Genomic DNA, 26790 nt, shown 5'->3' on the forward strand with positions numbered 1-26790 from the left:
GGCGAGCGAATGGATGTGGAGAAGAAAACATTAGAGGAGATTCCTAAGGTTTTTTCGGGATAGATTGTAACCTTAGTCCGCTTCTGTCGCAAAATTATTTATTACAAGAAGCCAAACCTTAATTTACAAAATGAGACCGCTGCCAATGGTGGTGAAGGAGGAAGTCAAAGAAGAAATTCAGAAACTTTTAAAACGTGAAATTATTGAACAGGTGGATGCAGCTGAGTTGACTGCTTCCTTGGATGTGGCTCGATGTTTGAATGGGAAGATTTGTTTTGCATAGACTTAAGGGACCTCAAAAATAATATTGCTGTGGAGAGGTTTCTACTACCTAAGATATCCAAAATGCTGACCACGACTAAGGGAATGGATGCAGTGGGTTTCTTCCATTGACCTATCCTCTGTATACCATCAGATATACTTGCATCCTGACTGAAAAGTGTTAACTATATTTTTGGGGAGGTTTTAGATTTATAAGAATGCCACTTGGACTGGCTTACTGTTGTTATTTGATAATTAACACATTTTTTGCTACAATATTTTTCCAAGATGACCTCTTGATGATGCATGCAATCAAACAACTGCATAATAAGAGATTGAGAAAGGTTTTGAAGCAGTTGGAGGAATTGGGGTTAACAGCTGAAATTACAGAATGTAAATTTGCGGTGCAGTCATTAAATTATTTGGGCCATGAAGTTACTAATGATGGAATCAAACCCAAGGAGGAATCGCTGATTCGCAACCAACAAATAAGGATGAGTTGAGGTCCTTTTTAGAGCTAGTAGAGTTCTATTTAAGGTTTATTTGGAACTTTGCTGAAAACCATATAATTTAAGACCGCTTTTAAACGATAAAGTGCAATTCACGTGGAATAAACTTACACAAACCAAGTTTGAACAAATCAAACAAGAAATATGTTCAGCAGAAGCTCCACAGATATTTGATCCCACTTTGAAATGTTTTATCAGTACAGATGTAAGTTGCAAAGGACTTGGAACTGTTTTATCTCAGATGAGGCATGAAGGAAAAGAAGTAACTATAGTTTATGCTGCAAGAGCTTTTTCTCTTGCAGAAGTACGAGATTCGGTAGTGGAGAAGGAAAACATTGCCTTTATTTGGGTTCTAGAGCACTTCTGACAATTTGTGTGGGGTTATGAAATTGGATATGATGTGATCACAAACCAGTGTTTAAACATTGAAGAACTGATGGGTTTTCGCGTGCCACTCCAAGGATTGTCCTAATATCTTGGATTATTTGATTATAATTTCATAGTACAGTATGTAGCTGGAGTGAAAAAATAAGGTGGTACATTACCTTAGTAGACTTCCATTATAAATGTTTGAAATTCCTAAGGATGTTTTGGAAGAGTTTAATCTTGCTCTGACAAGTATAGAAGTTGTGGAGGCAATCACTGTGTGTTGCTGTGGATGATGATAGGGATCTGAAGTTGGTTAAGGAATAGATAGTGAATGGTTGGCATGTAAAGAGTTAATTCAATAAGAACTTTGGGGAGTATGGTATGACATTAGGTGGGATTTGTGCATTTATGTCTTTAAGGTCATTTGGGGATTGTTACAAGCAAAATAAGAGTGAGGGAATGTTATTGGCGGCAGGTATGAATGTTGAGATTGAGAGACTGGTGAGAGTGTTTTGAATGTAGGAATGCTGATGAATCGCAGGTCTTACTTAAGCTTCCTTTGTGTCCTATTGCCAGTCATTACATGGTTTGGGATGTGGTTAGTGTGGAAATTATGGGATCAGTGGTCAGCGAGAATGGGAGGTACATTGTGGTTACCAATGGATTATTTTTAAAGTGATTGGCGAGAACATTTGTGGAAAGTGTAGATACTTTTGCTGTGGTTCAATTTATGGTTAGTGTTTTCCTAAGGTAACGGTTACCTAAGTAGGTGATTACTTACAATGGTGCCCAATTTAAGGCTGAGGAAGTAGCGCAGTTGTTTCAACGTGGTATTGAGCCTAAAATCACCTCAGTTTATCATCTCAAAGGCAATACATCAGTGGATGAATTTAATTGTGTGAATAACGAAATTTTGTAACAAACAAAGAGTAGGAAAAGATCGAAAATATAACAAAATGGCATGAATGTACAGAATTACTCCCACTGTGATGGGATATAGCCCCTTTACCATTATGAGAGTAGGAGTTCCATTTGCTAAAGACAACCGGAGTTGATTATCTGTATTAAGGTTGAGAGAGTGGTCACCCAGTGTAGTAACTAGGGATAGTGAGAGAGCACAATGGAGAGGATGTGGCCTAACTGCTAGAGCGGTGACCTGGGGGCCTGGGTTTGAGTCTCAGCAGGGACGCTCAACATCCTGTGATTATTGGCACATCACTTAATCTCTCTTTACCTTCCAAAAATGAATGTGTCTGTCTGTAAAGTAACTGGTGCTCATGTAAAGTGCTCTGATAATTTTGGGTCCAGTTCGAGCTATAGAAAACTCCCCGCCCCCCCAAAAAACAGTTCATAACAAAAAACATAGTTTGAAGAGAACCTATTTAAAATTGGAGAGATGGTGCGTGTGGAAAACAAAACAGGATGCACTAAGAAGTGTGACATTGCATTTTCCGACCTGTGCGACTTAAGGATATTTTTCTTAGTTCAACTAAGGTCAGTGATGCACGGGTGTGGCACATGAGCCAAACTGCAAGATGTAGGCTGGGATCAGGGAGTATAGAGTGTGATGGAGTACAGTGACTAGTTTGCTATCTGTGGGATATTTTGCACTGTGACGGATGTACTGATCTGTTGTGCAATATGGAATTTTGTAAGCTTTTTTAGAATATTACCCTATGAAAATTAATGGGGCTAGATTTTTTTAGCACATTATACCGAAAGGCTTGGAATTCAGGGATGGAGGCCAGTGACCTCAATTTGGTATTGCCTGCACAGCACTTGCGCTGTGCTTGTGGGCTCTTATCAGTTCCCATAGCTTATTACTGTGTTCATTTGCTTTTGTTTTTGTTTACTTAACCTGGCTGAATGCATTTATGATACTTCTACTAAAGCTGCTCACACTGTTTAAGCCCCATTCTAACCGTATGCCGTATTGCTTTTTATTACATAGTTGTCTAAAGGTCATATGCGAGCTATACAAAACTTTATAAATAAAATATAGCAGGTGCTTTAGCCTTAATATTGTATTAAACATTGCGCGTTAAATATACAGCTGATATAGAAGAGCTATGAAATATTTCACTACTAAACAGGCAGCCACAAGTGCAGTTACCTTGTAGACAACGGGGTCCTGATTTAAATGGTGCAGTAGTACCGAGTCAAAAGTAGTTAGAACTCCTCAAAACACCTAATATTGCTATATTTGACTACTAAACAGGCAGTGACAATTGCATTTACCTTGAGTTAAAAGGGACTTGATTTGGATGGTGCAGCAGGTTCAGTGACTGAGGCCAAAAGCTCTAGGGATACCACAAAATGTATTCCATTATTTTCCCTCTTTCATTTCATTTCATTTTTCTAATATTCCTATTACTATACCACTATTAATAGCACCACATATTGCCTTTTTGTACATAAACAAGCCATAAAGCTTTATCAGACTTTCTCTAACTTATATTGTGGTGCACTACTCAGCAAGCTACAACTTACAAAAAAAACAGCATATAAATAATCACATAGGTTAAATCTAATGTATTTACTAATGGCTGTTGTTATTGTAGCCCCATTCTTTAGAGGGGCAAGGGCTGCAATCAGAATGACAGTGGATATAGGCGAAATCCATTGCAAGGGAGAGTGTCCAACAGTCTCCTGTACTCTTCCTGGTGCCCACAGTTTCAAAGTGGAATCTGACCCTCAAGGACAGCTTCTACTTTGCAAAACGGCCCTACCAACGATTTTATGGGTTAGTAACTGTGGTCTGCGATCACAGTTGTGTTAGAAAACGATTGTAACATTCCATTACTAATTGTTATGAAGTGGCAAACGCCCATTTCACACCCCTTGTTTTTAAGATGTATGTGGGTTGCCAAGTGTACAAAATATGGACTGACTACTGTAACTTTTTACCAGCTTTCCATAAATACAATGCGTACAAACCTTTACAGAAACCAGCGCACATTATAAATGGGAAATGTAAGCGTGTATATGAAGTATTGCTTTTTACTTCTAATTCTGGCTTTTGGTGTTGGGTATTTCTAACTGGTAAATAATCATCAGAATGCGAAGATATTTCGATTGTGCAAGTTGTGGAAAATACAAGGATGTGTGTTTTCTTGACATGCCTATTTTTCCACTGTTACATAGAAATGCACATCTAAGCCAGAAAGAAGAAAGTAGAGTGGGACGTCACCTTGACCACATTCAGGAATGGTTCATACAGAATTTGTTTCCACTGCATTTTATTACTTGCAGTTGTAATGTAAAACAAGAGGACTAGCAATGTCAGTATTATACAACTTCTCTCCTCAACGTTTCACTAAAGGTGCATGCAAATCTCACGCAAAGGGACACTGCAAACAAAAATGGCACTCATTCATTCTGAAAACTTAGCTTTGACTACATCTTAAATAATTATGTAGACTGTGTCCTTTTCGAGTGTAGTTGTGGATGAATTGAAACCACTTCTCATCCGTATTCACCCTCTGGTTGTGCCACAGCTATTTGTCATTCTTTGTGCGTTTACTCTGCAACCTCTTCAGGAAAGAAACAAATGCACCCCTGCATCATGAATAGTAAACCTTATCCTACTGCATTGTTGCTTGTCCTAAACTCTATTGCACCACCGAACCATATTTTTTTATCTCAAATGTGCTACTTTTGTATGCTGTTCATTGAATTGGTACGCGTGGTCATCTGATATGAGTAAAGCAAACTAAAGCATTATTTATTACATGGAGAACGAAGGCAAGCTTGACTTGAGCACTTTTTTTACTTGGGCATTTATCTTCCAGGTTCCCGATGGCTTTACTGCAGTGATGAGTGCAACCACCTGGGAGAAAAAAGAAAACAACATTTACGCTTTCAAAATGGACCAACCCATTCCATCATATCTTGTGGCGTTGGCTGTTGGTGACATTATGTCTGCAGAGGTGGGCCCGAGGTGAGTCGCAGCCTTAGAAATCATGGATCATAAATCCCTGTGGCAGTTATTTATAGGTAGGGGAAACGCAGGTCAAATCTATTTTTTTTTCTTTTGCTCACGACGTGATGGTGAATATTGAAAATAGCCTTTTACCGTAATGAATAAGCAGTTTAGTAGGCTCTAGGACAAAAAATGTAATCTGAAACCTGGTCATTTTTATTATTTGTTGTGTCGGGATGGGGTATAATGATTTCACTCAAGTGGACTGCTCAGTTTTATTCTCTGACTGATTGAGATAGCTATATTCGCAAAAATATTTACCTCTGACAGAGCAATGGTTGAATCTTAATATTTCCTTTCTCTTCCAATGTCCCCTTTCCTTTGTTTGCTACTTAATATTTATCAAGTATGAACCTTGCTCCCTTTATCTACACCGCAGTGCCTTTTTAGTCTATGTAGCTCTTAGTTCTATTTTCTACCTGTGTAATAGCTGACTTGGCTTTATTGATAAACGTAACTCATTAACTCCATTTTATAAGTAGTTCATAAAGAGGCTTTATTGCAGGTCATTGTACATTTGCTAATTCAGCATTAGTTTTCCTCACACAGCAGTTATGAACAGCTTGATATCTAGTATCTTGATCACAAGACTGACATCCTCCTTTGATCCACCTACTGGCTCATTTGTGCTTACCTCCACTTAACAAAACACAATGAACTCACACAAACTCATCAACATATTCAACATAAATTAGAAGAATAAAAGTAGAAAAATAAAATATGCTGCTGCCTAAACGTGGCAGGTGTATGCTTTCAATAACGAACACAACTAAACATAGCAGATGGTGGCCATCTTCAGTGGTATGGCACTTCGTTAAAAATTGTTTTCAAATAACATGGCCACTTTGTTTAGAACCTGTGTGTTGGCCATTTTGGAATGGTAGAACAGTGAACCTATGGTCAATACAATTCCATGACGATGGCCTGGTCTGGAAGATGTGTCTTCTCTCGTTATGCTGCAAATAAACTGAATGACATACGGCCTGTTGGCAGAGTCTGGGGATCTGTAAATAGCTCTAAAAGTAAATTAGATGAGAATAAATGAGTGAAAAAATGGAGCTGATGGATCTTCTCACCAGTACTGGCGCTGATTCTCACTCCTTTTCACATGGATCTGATCAGAAAAATGCTGCCACTCATGAGGCAGTAGAACCAATATCTAAAATGGCCGACTACACTGACCCATGTGGAATAATATCATTTTTCACAAAAAAAAGGAATTGGGCCTGGGTGTTTGTGGTGGGCTGCAGTGAACAGCTGTATGTGGTGGAGGTTGGCTGCCTGCAGGAGCCCTGCGGCCCCCTCTTTGTCGTGCTCGACCAGAGGTGTGTGCAGCAGAGTGGTGCAGCATTTGGCTGGTGGCTAAGATGGACTCGGGGCCTGCCCAAAGCCCTTGCGGCTGGTTGGTTGGTCTTATGTATGGTAATAAAATATTACTTACATATCACCTTTTGGCGGTCGCCAGTAGGGAGTTATAGTTACAACCTAGTTTCCATAGGAAAAGCATTTTTTGATTTGCTAATAACTTTGGCGTCGTTTGACTAATCTTTGCAAAATTCTCCCCCCCAAAAAGTCTATAGACAGGTCAGCTCCTGTCCAGAAAGTTTGGGAGTGATTCGTCAAGGGGGGATGAGAAAAAAAGGGGGGTCCCAAAACGCATTTTCCCCATGTTAATTTCCATAGGAAATTTTGCGACGAGCTACAGCCCGAACGGAATTACCCCAAATTTGCCAGAAAGGTAGAGCTTGGTTTAGAAAGCAACTTTTTTTTAAATGGTGTAAATCCGTTCAGTAGTTTTTGAGAAATTCAAAAAATAAGTCATTAATTCAATTTCCCATAGGAAACTTTGTGCAAGGCTACAGCTGAAACTACTGAACGGAATTACCTCAAATTTGGCACAAAGGTAGTGTGTGGGTCAGAAAGTGACCTTTTTTAAAAATGGTGTTAATCCGTTCCGTTGTTGCTGAGAAATTAAAAAAATAAATGTTTTGATATCTGGGCGGAGCCTTAGTCCCGTCCACGAGCTTCACTGTGATTGGCTGCCAACACTCCAAACCAGGAAGTGTTAGCAGCCATCTTGTGCCTCAGTAGTAGCGAATCGCTAGAAAACAGAGAAACAAAGGTAGAAAACAAGAGAAGAGGGCATGGTAGAAACACCCTGACCCCCTAGGCCTGCTCAGGGCGTCCCACAAGGACCCCCAGGGCCCAAATAAAAAGAAAAAAGAAAAATAATAAAATTGGCGCAATTCGCACTGGGGTCGCATTTACCTGTGTTTTATTTTAATGAGACCCAGCGGTAAGCTAGGTCCCGGGGGCATTTCTTACTAATGTTGGGAGGGGGGTTGCTCAGCTTCCCTCCTTTAGCCCTCCATCTGCTTATAACTTTGGCGTCGTTTTGCGATTCTTTGGAAAACCTTCCAAAAAGTTTCTCTTTTTTGATTAGTGCCTATCTTGAAAGTTTAGGGGTGATTGGTCATGGGGGGGGGGCTGAGAAAAAAGGGGTGTGTGTCAAAATGTGTTTTCTCAATAGATTTTCCTTAGGAAACTTTAGACAAGGCTACAGGTAAACTGCCGGACGGAATTAGGCCAAATTTGGCAGGGAGAACGGTCTTGGTCCAGAAAGTGTGGTTTTTTAGTAATGGTGTAAATTCGTTCAGTAGTTTTTGAGATATTAAAGGGAAAAAAATATATATATCTGGTCGGTGCCTAGCTCCCGAGCATGAGATGGCCTCTAATTGGCTGCTAACTCTTCAAAGCAGGAAGGGTCCTCTGATTGGCTGCTAACAATTCAAAGCAGAAACTGTTTGCAGCCATCTGTGCCTCGCATCGAGTGAAAATATAAAAGAAAGGTTCCGGGGGCAATTTAATATAGCTGAGCTTTGTGTAATAATGATATGGATGCAGTGAAGGTTTAAGATTTATTAACAATAGAGGAGAAACGGGTGAGCGCCAGGCAGCACGACTTGCACTCCAGGACACTAGTAGGAAGATAACCCTTTCTATCTCCCTGTGCCCAATATCAGCACTTTGCAGGTATGCCTTTAGAAGCCTGTCCGTCAGCTAGCAGCTCCCTACCGTTGCGAGCTAGTACGCTGCTGTGCCTCTACGTCTGCGAGTTACTACGCTTTTGATCCTTTAGGAGCGGATGGCCCCTAGTTCTGCCTCTGCGAGTCGAGCCCACGGGCCGCAGTTGTCCATCTGCGAGCCTTGGTGCGAACTGTTCATAAGTCACACTGTATGAGAATTGAAAAGCCATTTTGTGATTCAGTCCGCCAGCTGGCATCTGTCCGAGGCATTTCTGAAAACATACAGGAGCTCTCTCTGTGAGAGATACCCCTTTCATGCTGCGTCTCCCCACATTAGCAGGTAACGCACCCTCTTCCCACATCACTAGCATACCCCCAACAACATTCTTGGACCCGGAAGTGTCCCTGTGCAGTTGGACAAATAAGGATCTGTCATTTATAGATTTACATATAAAACATTTTATTTAAACAAAACATTAAATAAAACTATGTACAGCTGTGGTGTGTCATCGCTGGTCCGTTTGTGATTTTTAGCCTGCAAGCCAAAAAGAAGGATAAAATGGTGGACAGCAAAGGAGAGAGAGAGAGAGACTGTGAGAGAGAGGGAGAGGAAGAGGGAAAGAGAGAAAGTGAGAGAAAGAGAGATCGAGTAAGAGAGAGAGTAAGATACAAGGAAGAGCGAAAGAGAAACAGTGTGAGCGATAGGAAGACCAAGAGAGAGAGAGTGAGATACAAGGAAGAGAAAACAGAATTAGTGTGAGAGAGAGGAAGAGAGAGAGAGGAAGAGAGGAGTGAGTGAGAGAGAGGAAGCCAGACAAAGAGAGTGAGACGGAGAGGAAGACAACGAGAGAAACCGTGTGAGAGACCGGAAGAGGGAGAGATGAAGAGAGAAACGGTGTGAGAGAGAGGAAAAGAGAAAGAAAGAATGAGACAGAGAAAGAAAGTGAGGGAGAGAGTAAGGAAGAGATGGAGAGGGAGTGTTGACACTGGAGAAAATCTTCGCAGCTCACCTTTGTGCCACCAGTGTGTCTCCAACCACTTGCCTGGAGATAGTGCGGACCTCAAGTTTAGTGATCTGAAAGATAGTAGAGAATTAGTATTTGCATAGTACGTACAACTGCACACGTCTAATTCTCTGTTTCGTCAATGCACAATGAGGCTGGTACACCCCATCCACTCCCACTGCTTGGAGGTTGCTGTGGAAAGAAGTCTCTCTGCTCACCATCTGCCACCGGCGTGTGTGTAAGAGGGTCCACCACGTGCCGAAGAAACCTTCTCAGGTGTTGCGTACTCGCGGTAAAGCAGAGCGCACAATTCAGAGTGGGTGTTGATTGTCAGGATGGCCACGCATCATCGCAGATTTTTCACGCGTTCAGCTCTGGTGGTGTTGGGGGTGGAGGGTAAACTTTGATTTGTGATTCAGAGCCTGTTAGATGAAAAGCAAGATAAGATTGTGTGTGATGCGTCCATCAAAGGAGAGAGGAAGAGAGGGAAAGAAAGGAAGAGTGAGCAGAAGACAGAGAGAAAGAGAGGAAGAGAGAGAGAAAAGAAAGGGAAAGGAACACAGAAAGACGAAGAGCGGGAGAGCGGGAGAGAGGAAGAGCGGGAGAGAGAGAGAGAGAGAGAGAGAGAGAGAGAAACAGTGAGAAAGAGAGGAAGAGAGAGAGAAAGAGGGAAAGAATGTGAGAGAGAGCAAAAGAGAAATGGAGGGAGAGAGAGAAACCGAGAGAGAGGAATAGATAGAAAGAGACAAACTGTGTAAGAGGGAGATAAAGGAAGAGACAGGAGGGATGCTGAATGCCCCACGGAGTACAAAACCTTCCCAGCTTACCATTACGCCACCGCTTTGTCTTCAACCATGTGCTGCGACCTAGTGGTGCTCTCAAGCTCCAACATCTGAAAGATAGTACAGAATTAGTAATGGCAGAGAATGGTTGGATTAGGATTTAAAATCTGCCCGGGCACGCCTAAAAATATTGCCCCACATTTGCATATTGCCTTTCCTCAAAACACTGCTTCAGCGAAATTTTATTTAAAAAGGGGGGTGGGGGGATACCAAAAAATGCACGGGTTAGTTTACACTGGTGACTTATAAACAAGTAAGGTCACTTCTGCTTAGGCCCCCTGCCCTGTTAGGTATGCATACATTAATGGTCCGGCCCTGCGAGAGAGAAAGTGACACCTCTGCCTGCTGCTAAACGTGAGGTAATGCCGCCCATCTGCCTCCAGAAAGGCCATTCAGACACCCACTGGGCCCTGGCTGGATCCAAACAACGACACTGCCAAAATCTGTCCCCAGACTGCTCCAGAAAGCAGCCCACAGTTGGAACTGGGCATTGCGCCAGTGCCTGTGTTACCAATCTGAGTCTGTGGCAGAGTATATACGAGTGCGTACGCCTAAATCGCTCTGCCGTCTTTCTGCATTCAGGCTGCCGTATCCCATCCACTCCCGCTGCCCAGAGATATCTGCCCTTTTCCTTGCCCCCCCCTTTAGGAGTACGAGGTTCAGCGCTGGGATACTCGAGGGTGACTATGCGCTCTATAAAAACATAAAATAATCTATAAAACCTATGCTCCGCACCAAGGACTCACTGCTCTCCTCTTCACGGTTAGGGCACTGTCCACATCATGCACCTCCGTTCTGCAAGCTAAAAGGTCTCACATTTGGTACTGAGTCTTGATATCGCCATGGCAGAGGTCATACTAGTGCATCTATCATCATCGCAGGTTGTACACCCGCTCATTGCTTGCATTGCTTCTAACTCAGTGAGAAGTGGGGCCACGTACTCCTGAACTGTAAAATGGCGTAGAGCATGTGCGCCCGGTCTTCTATATTAGAAGGGTCACCTGTCTTGTGACGCCTGTGCTGGATCGGTGTTGTGTGGGTGTATACCAGCCGTAAGGGAGTGTGCCCCTTGATCCTTCTTAGGCAGGTCGCTCCCCAAGCCGCACAGCACCACCTGTGTGCCCTGCCCTCAAGCCCTAGCTGTCGCTGCTGAATAGAGTTCGAGGCCCTCCTCCACCCGTAGGCTACCTCCTGCGCCACATCCCTGGTGGCCAGTGGTAGGCCGTAAGTTTCTCACCTGCTGTTATTGTATTGCTGCTGTATTATTTGTCTATTTGGCTCTTGTTCCCTGTTTATTTTCTGTGCCCTTTTGCCTTCTGTTTCCTTTTGCCGTTGCTGCCCCCGTTTTTCCTGCCCCTGCGGCCTCTTCCTCTGCTCGCCCATCCGTCCGCCCCCTCCTCCCAGCTGCCTCCTCCCTCCTACCTCCCCTTCTTATGGCGGCCGCTGCGCGGTGAGGAGAGCGACCCTTGACCTTTCTTAGGCAGGTCGCTCCCCACGCCGCACAGCACCACCTGTGTGTCCTGCCCTCAAGCCCCAGCTGCCGCTATTGAGGAGAGTTAGAGGCCATCCACCTGCGCCTCATCCCTGGTGGCCAGTGGTAGGCCGTATGTTTGTCTTCTGCTGTTATTGTAGTGCTTCTGTATTATGTGTCTATTTGTCTATCGCTCCCTGTTATTTTCTGTGCCCTTCTGCCGTCTGTTTCCTTGCGCCGCACCTTCCCCCATTTGCGCTGTTATTGCTGCATCCACTTCACCTTCCGGAAACCCTCCAGGCACCACCACATCCAACAGATTCCCCGAAGCTGCTGGAGCAAAGTCACCGAAGACCAGTTCAACACCACCCTCGCCCGGAGCCCACTCTCCGACACCGACTCCGCCGCTCGCAACCTCAGACAATGAATAGACGACTGCGCCAACACCCTTGCCCCGATCAACAAACCCTTCAACAGACACACAAGCAAGAAAGCCAGCTGGTTCACTGAATACCTCCAGGCCTCTAAGCAAAACCTGCCGAAAGCTAAAGAAGAAATGGCACCATGAAGAGACACTGGACATCTAAGCAGTCCACAAGAACGCCACCCGCAAACACCATCACCTCATCAGATCCGCCAAAAGGGCCTCCTTCAAAGACCGCCTAGACACCAACGCACACAACAGCAAAGAGCTCTTTAACATCGTGAAGGAACTTTCCAACCCTAGCTCCAACAACAACGACATCCCACCATCGTAAGACCTGTGCGACTCCCTTGCCACCTTCATCCATCGCAAGATCGCAGACATCCACAACAGCTTCAACGTCACGACCGTCCCGAGAACCACAGAGACCTCCGTCCCCACGGCCAACATCCGCACCGACCCCCCCCCCCCCCCCTGCTCTCCTGGTCCAACATAACCAACGACGACACCATCAAAATCATGAACACCATTCTCTCCGGATCTCCGTCAGACCCATCCCCACACCACATCTTCAAAAAAACCAGCACCACCATCGCACCCCATCTCCGTAAAACCATCAACATCTCCTTCAAGACAGCAACTTTCCCGGAGAGCTGGAAGCACGCCGAGATTAACGCCTTACTCAAAAAACTCAAGGCTGACCCCGAGGACCTCGAACATCCGGGCTGTCTCCCTGCTCCCGTTCTCTGCGAAGGTCATCGAGAACACCGTCCACAGACAACTGACCCGCTACCTCGAGGAGAACTGCATCCTGGACCCATCCCAGTCCGGGTTCCGCAGCAACCACCGCACCGAAACTGCCCTCATCGCCACCACCGATGACATCAGGGCCCTGCAGGACGATGGGCGAACCGCGGCCCTCATCCTCCTGGACCTGTCAGCTGCCTTCTAGACTGTTTTCCACCGCACCCTACGCACACGCCTCCACGACGGTGGGATCCAAGTCAAGGCTCTAGACTGGACCACCTCCTTCCTCTCCGGCAGAACCCAGAGCGTCCACCCCCCCCCTTTCCGCTCCGAAGCCACTGGGATCATCTGCGGCGTACCCCAGGGCTCATCCCTCAGCGCGACATTGTTCAACATCTACATGGCACCACGTTGCTCGACTGCACGACCTGAACATCATCTCCTACATCGACGACACCCAGCTGATCCTCTCCTTTACCAAGGACCCCCTCACCGCCAAAACCAACCTCCACGAAGGAATGAAAGCCATCGTCGAGGGGATGAAGAATAGCCGACTGAAACTAAACTTGGACAAGACGGAAGTCCTCCTCCTCAGCTCCACCCCCTCGGCCTGGGATGACTCCTGGAGGCTGACAGCACTGGGAACAGCTCCAACACCCACCGACCATGCACGCAACATAGGGGTCATACTCTACTCTACCCTCTCCATGACAAAGCAGGTCAACGCCTTCTCGCCCTCCTGCTTCCACACTCTCCGCATGCTCCGCTAGATCTACAGGTGGATCCCCACCGAAATAAGAAGAGCGGTCACCCAGGCCCTCGTCAGGTTAGACTACGGAAACGCCCTCTACGCAGGAGCCTTGGCCAAACTCCTGAAACAACTTCAATGCATCCAAAACGCCCCTGCACGCCTGATCCTCGACATCCCTTGCCACAGCCACATCACACTCCACCTGAAAGACCTGCACTGGCTCCCCATCAACAAGAGGATCACCTTCAAGCTCCTCACCTATACACACAAGGCACTCCACAACACCGGACCAGCATACCTCAGCAGATGACTCCGCTTTTACACCCCCAACCCTCCGAAGAGTGACCTCCGATGGCAGATCATTCTCCCACCTCACCGCCAAAACCTGGAACCCCCTTCCCATCATCCTACGACAGACCCAGGACCAGCTTACCTTTAGAAGACACTTCAAGACCTGGCTATTCAAGCAGTAGCAGCATTCCCCCCTCTGCACCTTGAGTCCCTCACGGGTAAGTAGTTTGCTTTACAAATGTTTTGATTGATTGATTGTGGTATCAGTATTGCTAGATTGGGCTATATTTTTTCCGGTTGTGCGGTAACATTTGGGTTTGTGCTAGTTACCAGATTATAAATATATATATATACAGCGCTCCAGCAAAGTAGTATGTTAAAGCGCTTTATTAGACAAATATTTACTTTGGATCCTGCTGCAAAATCAATTCCAATGCATTCACCGCCTGCTTGACGCTGTCCCTCTTTCCCTAAAGTAGCAATATTGGGCTAGTTTGGGCTACTTTTTGATTGGCTTTGGACTATAAAAAGCTTAAAAAATCTGACCACACTGGATGCGGATGTCCGTGTTGGAGTGCTGCCGTCACCCGGGTTGCAAAAGTTAAAGTGTCACTCTGTGAGCCAAGTCCAATAATATGGCCAACATGTAAGGAACGGGGAATCACTGACCTTATATTCATCCATAGTTCCACACAAGGAAGATAGCGAACTCAACTCCTTTTTATTACCAGGGTCACATGTCCAGTGACGTCTGTGGGGTGATTGTAAGCCAACCCACTGGGAATGGTTGGTGCTGTCAACAAGTACAACAGTAATCATTGGATCAGATGCAGAGATTCAATCATAAAGGGTCAATGAGTGCTGCACTAAGATATGAAATAATACAGGAAAGATTCTATTATAAAGGGTTCATGACTTGTGGTACACAGAGGTACACGGAGGTAGGACAGCAGATGTGAAATTATACACAAAATATGTTATCATAAAGGGTTGTAGTGACCACTCCACAGACTTATTTGTAATTTCAGTGATCATTTATTGGTAACTTCGTCCAGCTATAAAGAAAGGTGTGAGTACGATCTCTGCCACATCACATCTGGCATCATAACGTTCTCCACCTCTTGGGTGCAGTAGTCAGCACAGATATCAAGGAATGTTTTTAGACACTTCTTCCTCTTGGCAAAGTTCGCGGACATAGAGTACAATTCTCTCTGTAATAAATAAAACATGTCTCAATTTAAATTGTGAGCTGTTCTGACCGCAGTGTAATTGTATGGAACAAAAGATGAAACATTTATGGAATACACTGTCAAAATATGTAGGTTTCAGGGTCGTTCGTAGGATCCAATTGCTAAGTGTCTTCTCCTGTTAAATTTCCTCCCACATTTCTTTCAATTCTGTCTTCTCAGACTTGGTAATATATGACTTGACATAGCGAGCAACAACAATTGAGTTATCTGCAACATATTGTATGTCCACATATTCAAAATCACCAGATTGTAATCATTAATGTACTTCGATTCTTCTGTTCTTTTTATATTAGAAGTACTTTTGTGTGATTTTCGAGTGATAGTATGCCACACTGCTGACATAAAACTGTTCACGCTTCCTTGCGATGACTTAAGGTGCACTGAGTTATTAGTTAGCAGGATGACCAATTCCAGGAGGAATCCCTCCACCTCCAGGACACAGAAGCAAGAATGCAAATTAAAACACACTCCTGTCTACTGTCCCCTAAAAGTATGAGGGAATAACCCAAGGAGTGTCCACCACTCTCCTCATACGAGGGGGTCAGCTAGTAACAGGCGGAGTCTCAGGTGGTGGTCCAGGCTAGGAAACAAAAAACAGGTTGCGCCAAGTAATGTACACTCTATCAGATATAGCTACAATTAATGAAACATTGACATGCGAGGTTGTACCAGGTATTCTTACCCCAACTGAAGGTCAGGCTCGCCTTATCGATGAGTTCAGTGAAGAGGGAATTCAGGAGACCCAACAACAGGTCAGGAAGTACAGAACTCACGAAGGACTCACACACCAGACACAAAGAACAAACAAAATAAGGAGTGAGGTGTACCGACCGGCTGTGAAGGGGAAATGAACAGCGGAACAGTCACACACTCAGGAGGAGAGACACCCGGCCCCGTGGGACGACCAGGGCGGAACGCTCTCTCTCAGAAGGTAAGAATACAACAAGGAAACAATAAAGGTTGCTTATTGCCACAAGGCTGGAGGTAAAAGAAAGGAATCGAGCAGAACGCCCGCAAAATGCGTGAGGAAAGGTAGGGGAGTCGTAAGTGCGGGCTCGAGCAAAGACAGAGAAATGCCGAAGACTGGCAAGAACTTTCTCACAGCGCACAAGGATAGCGGGATACTGCAGGAAGAGGCAGCAGCTCCAAGCAGGCAGGAATAACTCCAAGAACACCCGGAGGTATCTGTAGCACGTCACGGAGGACGCGAGCAGGAACCAGGAAGTGGAGAGGGGGGCGTGGTACCGGAACAGTAAGCCAAGCAATGGCTACGTTCTGCCGCGCCTCTTTACTCGCGTTGGGGAGCGTCAATAAAGTGCAGTGAACTTAGGGTTAGGGATATTGGCTAAATACCGGATACCTGCAATCCCACATGTCAAGGCTTCTAATTCCTAACATTAGTAGTACCTTTGGCCCTCAGAGTCTACGTACCATGCGATGATGCGTGGTCCCTGGGCCTCACTCGGATCACTGTGAAGTAAGCAAGCCTCAGCTAGGCCTACCAGTGCAAGGGGTTCGCCCTTCTCTGCACAGAATCCTCAGACCATAGGAAGAAGTTGGCACAGAAACTGGAAAATACAAAAGCAAAGTTTATTATACCTTTAAAGGTGGTACTACAATCCACACAACACCCTTCAGTATTGTATAGAGTAGCACACCGAACTAAAGCACATGGCCCCTTTTATACACAATGAGGGGGCTCAAAAGAATGCGGTACAGAATACAAGAGCAGTTTTATGACCATATAAGGACATATTGGAAAGCACAATCGATGAGTGGGCGGAGTTAACAGTCTTAAGAAACTAGTAAACACATTCCTATCTGGAACTAATTAGTAACAGCTGTAGACCCTACTGGGCATGCTGGAAGTGGGGGATGCTAAATATAGTCTGTTGTTGGGCAGATTCCAGGCGCAGTTAACAAGGAGGTAGGACAAAGCACATGATGATCACATGGCAATGTATGGCACACAAAATGGCCGCTACGAATACAAAATGGAGTTGGTTCATTTGCTACGATAATGGTCAAATACAACATGTCTTCTGCTAATGCTTAACCTAATCGCCGTTGATTTTACAACAGACGGCCCTTTCAGCATTAGCTGAAGACATTCGACTTCCTAGGTTAAGTTTGATACTCATCCCTTATATCAATGGCCATCATATCAGCTATCTCCTTGTTCAAATTATTCTGTATTTTGACTTCTGCAACATTTCCTTTGTCGGTGTGCAAGCAGTAATACACATAGAACATATCATCGGACTACACTGGATACACATACAACAAGTGAAGATTATTGCAATTATTATACATAGAGCAGTCAGTACGTTCCAGCCCCAGGCAGAAATTAGAGTCCAAAACCATCCAGCAAAAGTCCACATATCATTTTCTGTATGGAGGTCTGCAGTGATCTTATGAAGTTTATTGATCGCTTTATACACTGATGGTGTGTGATCTGGAATGAACACGCAGCAACTACTACCTATAATGCGACATGCACCACCTCTATCTGCTAACATAACGTCCAAGACCATTCGGTTCTGCAAAGCAACAATTCTAGCCATTTGCAATTCTTCAGTGAGGTTTCCTAGGGCTACAGCTGCTTGATCTGTAACAGCTTCTACAGCTCGAGTTAATCGTCGTACTTTTCTACTATTTAATGCAGCACCCACAAAGAAGAACAATCCTAAATTAAAATCTATATATTGTTGTAGGCTAGTATCTGTTTGATCCCCATATCAGTATTCAAGGTCCCCTTATATCGATTTACAGTAATATTGTTGAATAATTTAAGATCTCGATGATACAATGGAGGTGCCAGAAACTCAGGGGGCAACAAAAATGATACATAGCAAACACCTGTCCACCCAGCTGGCAATCGATAATATCCACGATTCCCACACACAAAGTAGGTGTTATGTGAAGCTAAAAAGATACTGTTATTCAAACCATCTATATTCAAAACAGTAATACAGTCACTGATCCCAACAGGGATATGTCCAATGCTCTGTACACATAATTCTGCTTGTGCTTGAGTAACGGAGATAACAAAATGTTCAGCATCAACAGAGTCTCTTGTGTTGGTGGAAATATATGGCGTTGAAATATTGTCCGGTTGATATTCCTCCCACTCCCATTTAGTTCCATTCGCTTGGGGATACCCATCTTTGTCTTGATGACACTGTTTGTTTGTTCAACTGGAAAAGCAGTCTATCCACTGTGGGCTTCCTAGTTGCAAAAAGCAGAGTATACCAGGCTCGGGAGGAGCCATTATGTGAAAAAGGGTGAGGTATAAACGGTGTACGTCCCTTCTTTTGATGTGCAGGCATCATCCCACAAATCCAACAATTCGTGGCATTTGTAGCAATGTGGATATGGTGTAGCATCTGAATAAAAGTGTTATTAAGGTAGGATTGTCGATGCTTCAATTCTTGATATGGGAGCGTAAAGAAATAATGCTCCTCAGGTGTCGGTGTAGTAACAACAAACAACTCCCGAGCAGGAGTTGTCTCCTCACCAGACCATGTTATTGTTGCCACAATCACCCGGACAACAATAAGCCTTACAGCACCAAAAATCTTCTTCTTTTCCATTTTTTTTTTTGAACAAAAGCACAAAAAATTCTTCCTGAAACTAAAGTAGTTGTCAGAGCTCTTACCCCTGGGCAGCCGTTCATTTCGTCACCACGGGCCAAGACGGGTGTCACTACTCTAATGCAGGGCTGATTTCCCCCCCCCCCCTTGCCACATCGGCTCTCGGTTTCACTAACCCAGGGAATGCTCAGACAACTTTTGCAAGCACTGCAGACTCCTTTCCCGGTCTCAAATTATATCTCCTTGCTCCAGGGATTGTCTGGTCCGGGAAGAACTCCTCAGATCCGTCAGGTGTCACAGCACGGCCTTTCTCCGCAGTCAGAACCTCTCGATGGTCGGTCAACACAGCAGGCTCCACCAAGGTAGGAAGTACTCGCCGACAATGGGTACTGTGGATCCAATTTTTCTGGTTTGTGACTCAAACTGCTGTCCTCGTGGCAAGTAGCACTTGCTCTGGTCCTCGTCACCTTGGCTCCAAACTGCTCGATCTCTCAAAGGACTTCAGGAGAACGAAATCACTAGGTCGGAGATCATGGCCTTCACCTGTAGATCTGTCAGGAAGTGCTTCTCGAACCTGTTGATGAATAGAAAGCAAGTTATCAGTTAACAGTGCCAAATAGTCATTCATTAAGACACAAGGTACATCATACACAAAACTCGGTTTAGGAATTCCCCAGATATTCAAAGGCCTACCAAGCAAGATATCATAAAGTGTGAGACCTGTTCTAGAATGAGGCACTGATCTAATAGACAACAATGCCTGTGGCAACACATCTGACCAAGTCAGAGAAGTAGAAGCCTGTATCTTGGCTAATTTCAGCTTCAGAGTAGTATTGTATCTTTCCACCAATCCTGCTGATTGTGAGTGGAACACTGCATGTAACTTCTGTTTAAATCCTAATCCTTTCAGGACATACTTATTTTTATTTTATTTATTTATTTTATTTTGAAAGTTTTATATAGCGCGAACAAGATCTTTGCAGATATCAGAGCGCTTTACAATGGCACGGGGGTGATAGTCAAGGTACATGTGCATAGTTACATAGTTGAGGTAGATAGGTACAAGGTGCATAGTTACATAGGTAAGTCAAAAAACAAACAGGAGGTAGGTCGCAGGTGAGGTAATGTCTGTACAAGGTGCATAGTCAAACAGTTGCGCCAATAATATAAAAGTACAAAAGTGAGCATATACTTGTTTAAGCGTGCTTAATGTGTTTTAGGAGATAGCATAAAGGTGTGCATAGTTGAGGTAGGTGAGTGCAGGATGTATAGTCACACAGGTGCCTCCGTAGTACAAAAGTAGGGATAGTTGAGGTGGTTTAGGTAGGGTGTGCAAAGTCAGACAGGTACGTCAACAACATAACAATATACAGAGAGGGAACGTATACAATCAAATAAGTCATAATACAAGTAGTACAAGTAGACCGAGGGGTCCAAGGCAGGTAATTACGGAGCGGATTCATGAGAAAATACCGAGTAATAGATCATGTGTATTTAGCCATGAGGATCGCTTTTACTTCTTTCTTAAACAGTTTGTTGGAGGAGATGAGCCTGGTTTCAGGAGGGAGTGAGTTCCAGATCCTGGGTGCCATTCCTGAAAAGGAGCGTTAATAGGTTTTTTCCTTCCGGAATCTTCGAGGTTTCAGCAGAAGATTGCTTGTGCTTCTAGTAATTCTAAAGCCACCCGAGATTGTCAGCTTCTGAGTGAGGCAGGCAGGTGAGTTCATGTGTACAGCCTTGTGAGTCATGCAGGCGATTTTCAGATGTATTCTGGCTTCAAAAGGTAGCCAGTTCAAGGATTTAAAGTCAGGGGAAATATGCGAGTGCTTTTTTGAGCCAGTGTTAAGGGACGCTCTTAGGGGAGCCGTTGTAGTTAGGGGGAGCCCGCAGAGGGCGGTGCTTCCGTACTCTATGTGCGGGATGACTATAGATTGTACTGAGTTTGGAAGTCTTTGGCTGGGAGGAAGGGTTTAAGTTTTCTCAAGGTGTTGATTTGAAAGTTCGCTCCTTTGGTTGCCTTGCTGATGTGCTGCTGCATGTTGAGATTGGCGTCAAGTGTTATGCCTAAAGATTTTGCTGAGTCTACGACGGTAGGTAGTACATTTACATTTAGAGCCGTTAAGTGCTTAAGCCATGTTTGAGCCGTAGAGATTTTTGCGGGAGGTGAGATCAGGAGGAACTCAGTTTTTAGGGCATTGAGTTTGAAGTGATTCTCGGCAAGCTAGGATTGGATGTTTCTGATCGTGGTGTTCAGAACCATGATGTCCTCGGGGGATTGTATTTTGAGATAAAGTTGGGTGTCGTCGGCATACATATGAAAATGAACATTGGATGTCTGTAGCAAAGTAGTGAGAGGTTCCATAACTAGGTTGAACAGTGTTGGGGAGAGGGAGGATCCTTGAGGGACGCCTAGCGATACAGGTACCGGAGAGGACATCGCGGTGTTGCTTTTGAATCTTTGTGACTGGTTGTGTAGAAAGGAGGTGAACCACTTGAGAACAGTCCCTGATATGCCCATTCTTGTGTTTAACAGATCGAGTAAGTTCTCATTTTTAACTGTGTCGAATGCTGAGGAGAGATCCAGAAGGATGAGGAGGCAGGTATCGTTTTGGTCTAGTATTTGGAGGGCGTCCTCCACTATGTGTCATGGCAGTTTCGGTACTGTGCCCTGCACGGAAGCCTGATTGATGAGCGTCGAGGAGATCAAACTTGTCTGTGTTTAGTCAGTTGTAGCTGTACGCATTTTTCCAACAGTTTAGCGAGGGTGGGAATATTTGTAATCGGGCGGTAATTGTTTAGATCAGCGGGGTCTGCTGTTGTTTTTTTTAGTAGAGGTGTGACTTGTCCGACTTTGAGGGCGTCAGGGATGGATCCTTGTTGAAGAGAGCTATTGATAATTTTAGTCCAGAGTGGGAGGAGCAAAGGGGTAAAGTCTTTTACAGCGTTTGCAGGAAGGGGGTCAGTGAGGTGATTGGATGGTTTCAGGGTGCTGAGCAATCTGCCAATTTCTTCTTCGGAGTAGGTGCCAAAGGATGACCATGTAGCCTTGTTCTTTGGTTCAGGCGCTGCTGTGTGTTGGGGGTTGGAGTAAAGGATTGCGTCATTGAGGAGATCCCTTCTTATGTTGTCGGTTTTTTTGGTTAAAGAAAGCAGCGAAGTCTTCACCGGAAGGTGTAGCGCCCATGGTGCTGAGTGTCTGGGGTTGTTCTTTGGATTGTGTTCTGATTAACTCAAACAATTTCCTTGGGCGTTTTTTTGCTTGGGCGAGCTGGAGGCTGAAGAAATCACTTTTTGAGCGTTTTATTTTTCCTGAAGTAGGCGTTTCTCTGTTTCTTCAGGTTTTTTAGGTGCAGTGCAGAGGGGGCTGACCTCCAAGTGCGCTCTGCCATTCGCATGGCCCGTCTATCCTCATTGAGGCTCCCGTCATACCAAGGGTTGGAGATCTTGGACGAGAATCTTTTCAGTTGCATGGGTGCAGCCTCATTGATTATTGTGGACATAGCATTTAGATAGTGGTCAGTCAGGAGTTGAACGTCCGTAGCGCCGGACGGGGGAAGTAGGAGGTTGCAGCTGTTAGGCGGTAATGAGTTTGGGTTGAGTTTCTTCATGTCCCTTTTCCAGACTTTAGGCTTAGAGAGTTGTACTGTGTTAAATTTAATTTTTTCATTGATAAGGAAGGAGACAATATGATGATCTGACCAGTCACAAGGTTGGATTGACTCAAGTTGAATAGCGTCCTCTTTGGAGATGATAAGGTCTAGAATAGAACCTTTCTCATGGGTCGGGCTATTGCATATTTGGGTGAGATCAAGGGCGTTGAGGAAGCTTTTGAGGCTAATTACCACTGTGTCACTGCTGTCATTCCAATAGAGATTGTAGTCGCCAAGGAAAATTTGGGTGTTTTGCCGTCCTGAGTTGGTTAAAATTGTGTCGATGAGTTGTTGGCAGAAGGAGAGCTTGTCCCCTAGTGGGTGGTATATGATGTGTAGAGAGCAAACCGGTTTGCTTTCGCTGATGACATCAAGGCAGAGGTATTCACAGGAAGCAAGAGAAGGGGCGGGCGCTTTAGAAACTGAGAGGTTGCTTCTGTAAATACAGGCAATTTTACCGCCTGTCTTTTTGGTCCTGTCAATTCCACCGCCTGTGGAATTGACAGGACCAAAACATCCCAAAACATCAGGACTTGATAACATCCCCTTATAAAATGAGGTCCGTAATCACTCCACAAAAATCTACAAACACCATAACGAGGGAAAAATTCCTTCAAAAGTAGCTTTGCTGAAGTAATTGCAGTATTGTCCTTTGTAGGGTACGCCTCAATCCATTTACTGAAGGCACATACCACCACCAAGACATACTTCAGATTATTACAGCGTTCAAGCTGAATATAATCCATCTGCAAAACTTCAAAAGGTGTAATTGGTGTAGCAAATCCTCCTGCTGGAGTTCGTGGCCCTTTTCCAGGATTGAATTGTAGGCAAATCATGCCGGACTGTACTACTCTCTTAGCTGTGCTAGCAATTTCTGGATGCTCTCAAACTTGCGTAAGCAATTTCACTATTGCTGAAGCTCCAACATGTGCTAGCCCATGTTCCATCTGAACAATAGGTTGTACAAAAGCTATAGGCAACTTCCATCTGTTTGTTTCGCCGACAACCCTCATCATCCAACTCTCCATCCTTGGACCATTGCTCCCGATCTTTGTCAGAAGCGGTCCTTTGTATCTCTAATACTTCTTTCCTAACATCGTGCCACCGCTCAGCTTGTGACTTCACTACATACATGGAAGTAGTGTCAGGCTGCATCGCAGTCTCACGTGCCACTCGATCTACAAAAGCATTTCCTTGTCCCACCTTATCAGTCCCTTTCTTGTGCGCACTACATGTATGCAATGGATAATCTGCGAATGCGTACTGACAATGGTAACTCCTCGGTCCTTGTACTATTGGACATGTCAGCCGCATTTGATACGGTAAGCCGGGTCATGCTGGTTGAGAGACTGGAAAGCGTGGGGATTAAAGGCCGAGCCTTGCAGTGGCTACGATCATACTTGTCAGGAAGACAACAAGCAGTATCTTTAACACCGTTTATCTCTGACATGTCCCCAGTACACCATGGGGTGCCACAGGGCTCGGCAAAAAGCCCAATTTTGTTTAACATCTATCTACGCCCTCTTTTCCCCCCCTCATTAAGTCCTTTGGGGTAGACCTGGTCAACTATGCGGATGACACTCAATTGATATTCTCCCTGGAGGGGAAGCAAGCGGTGTCTATGGACACCTTCCAGGAGTGTATGTGTCAAACTGCAAGTTGGCTCAGAAAAAATTCCCTACAGTTGAACGGAGGAAAGACTGAGGTGGTGTACTGTCCTGCTACCAGAGTGTCCCGACCTCTGCCGATAGAATTTAAACTCACTCCGTAGAATGAACCTTTGGTCCCGGCTAAAGTAGTACGCAACCTAGGAGTTATGGTTGATGAAAATCTCCAAATGGACATACAAGCCGACAAAACTGCCCGTGCGTGCCTTTCTCTGCTACGTGTATTGCGTAAGATCCTTCCTCTACTCCCAGAAGGCTCCCGACCGCTCGTAGTGAGAAGTGCAATACTGAGCAGGTTAGATTATTGTAACTCCCTATATCTGGGCGCACCATTATACATTGTGCAGAGGCTACAGAGGTTGCAGGCAGTGGCAGCAAAGCTGGAGCTAAACAGACAACGTGGGTCCTCTACGACACTGGCGTTAAAAGATCTCCATTGGCTACCCATTAAGGAAAGAATTTATTTTAAATCTCTCTGCATCGTGTATAGGGCAGCACATGGGCAGGGTCCTATCCCTGTGCAAAAAATGTTTACCTGGTATAATCCAAGTAGGCAGCTCCGATCGTCAAATACAAATCTGATTACTAACACCAGATTTAAGAAATCGCGAAAGGGGGTTAGAGCTTTCAGAATACTGGCCTCACATATCTGGAATGGGCTGCCTCTGAACCTCAGGGAGGAAAGTTCACTGACTGGGTTTAGGAAGAGCCCGAAACCCTGGCTCTTTCCAAGGAATACCTATTAGCTCTCCGGACATTGACAATTGAGTTTGCTGTCTTGATGTTACTCTAACCAAGTGCCAGGATACCCGTAGGGTGGCAGTTTTGCGCTATATAATTTTTCTTTCCTTTCCATTCCATCAAAGCAGGAGATTTCTGTACAGCATTAGGGTACAATTTCCACAAGTTGTATGTGTTGGTTAAGCAGACACATGTAACCGGGTCTGAGATAACAGAGCGTGAGAGCCCCAACCATAGCCAGCCAATATAAAACAGCAGGCTGTTCGGGGGAGGTATATAACAAATACAGAAAAGGTCTGGGTGGGTGATGCAATGGCCAAGCTGGGAATGGGGCGAGGGAACAACATGGAGAAGTGAGAGGGGGAGTATTTGGTGTGGCTAGAAGCATACAAGAGAGAGAGAGAAGCGAGATGAAAAAGATATGCCCTCTGAAGGGGTGCTTACGCAAAAAGAAACATGTAGTGCTCTAAAAGTGAGCAGTGGAAGCAGAAAAGGCTGACACTGGGTATTTGTAAAAAGGCTATACTCAAGGAGAGGGACACACACGACTTTCAGGCTGGGACTGAAAAGCCACAAACTAAGAAATAGGCAGAAGAGAGGACAGTAAAGCCAACCAATGGTAAGTATGAGTGCCGAGCCACTGTATGTTCTTGGTAAAATGGACAATATTACTTCCACAACCAGACATCTTGTGCTGTTTGGTAGGCTCAACCTGAAAAGCAACTCTGAGAACGTGTTGTGTGCAAGCTTGCTCACACACCTACTGTGATCTTTGAAGCAGGAAAAGTACTTCCTCTATTTTATTTCACAATTCTCCAAATACAGCATCTCTATACAGATGCCACACTTGGATGTAATAATGAAAGCTAAGCTGGATCGCAGTGCTGTCAAATTATACGTTTTCTTTTGATTCGTTGATATTAAGTACATTATTACAAACTAAATTGTATCCCTACAAGAACGTCCAACATGTAATTTCAATCAATCAAAAAATTTCAATTAGAGTCGATAGACCCTTTGTAATCTGAGATTTTGGTCAAGATCACTGCTTTATGGACTGTGCTCAGCAGAAGATGCAGAAGTCTAAAGAGCACATATTTTATAATAACTGCATATTTTGTGAGACATGCGGAGCTTTTAAAAGTCTGGGGGTAACGGTGATCCATCAGTCTTTAGTATTCCGTTTCTTGAAACCATAAGTCTGGTGAGACAGCAGAAACTGTCTCAAAAGCCAGTCCTAAAAATGTGCAATACTTTCTTTAAGAAATAAAGGCTCAGTAGCATATTAAAATCTTTACTTTTTAACCTCGAGAAACTCGCTTCAGCACTATAAAATGGACAGTCTGGTTGTCCAGGGTTAGAATGCGGATACCAGGACCATTTGCACTAACTACGTAGAGAGAACTCTGATGTATTGCCAGAGTTTACATTAAAAGGTGTTTGACATGCCTAGCAAAGTTGCATAATTCTGGTCATATTTACTTGTCCATGAGCTGGGATTTGGATCTTCAAGTAGCCCACATTTGCTACTCAGGAAAGCCATGCAGGGGTGTGAGATAGCGTGCCAGTGCCATATTTTGTTTGTCACAAAACAGCAGCATGATAGTCTCTCGCCTCTACCAAGCCAAGCCCCATCACTAGTTTGCTTTGATAGTGTCTTCAGCTCTGCCACCTCTCTCTCATGTTACCTACTCATTGCAGTTGGATTAATTGGAGTGTGTGGACTGCAGCTGGGCTCAGCAGCAGTCCACAATGGTTCTTGAGACAAGCACATGACCAATTTAGTGTTGGTACTGGGTAGTTAAGGCATGTTCACGGCAAGCCTCCTCAACACAACTGTCCGGCTGGTTCCCTAATACTTGTAGTAACATGGACAGGCAAACACAGTAAAAAACTAGAATGCTGATGGTCCCCACTAACCAGGACACAGGGTAATTGGTCTACAATGAAATTTGATTTCCCAACTCTTATTTCTCAAAGAGCCTACCTCCATGGAGGTGGGATAGAATTAGTTTAAGTACGGTACAGTTCACTTTAGTGAAATCTAAATAAATTTCTAGTATATTTAGAGGTAAAATATTGAAAAGCACTGAAAATACCAGAAACAGCATTGCAGCACATTCTAGATACAGGGTCCTTTGCTATAAATATTACCTACGGTTATCGTTTACTGGATGAGTGTGAATAGTGGTTGGACATCATCCTCATGTGT

The 26790-nt window shown here is 44.5% G+C and overlaps 1 protein-coding gene across 1 annotated transcript in view; it reads left to right on the forward strand.

The window, feature by feature from the left end:
* RNPEP (arginyl aminopeptidase) overlaps positions 1–26790 on the forward strand; it is a 345377-nt gene that overhangs the window by 27473 nt on the left and 291114 nt on the right. The window contains exon 3 of the mRNA XM_086923117.1: positions 4931–5079. Within this exon, the coding sequence (XP_086779243.1) occupies positions 4931–5079 (149 nt within the window). The remainder of the gene's footprint in view (positions 1–4930; positions 5080–26790) is intronic.

This window comes from Lissotriton vulgaris, chromosome 5 (assembly GCF_964263255.1).
Source record: "Lissotriton vulgaris chromosome 5, aLisVul1.2, whole genome shotgun sequence".
Lineage (NCBI taxonomy): Eukaryota > Metazoa > Chordata > Amphibia > Caudata > Salamandridae > Lissotriton > Lissotriton vulgaris.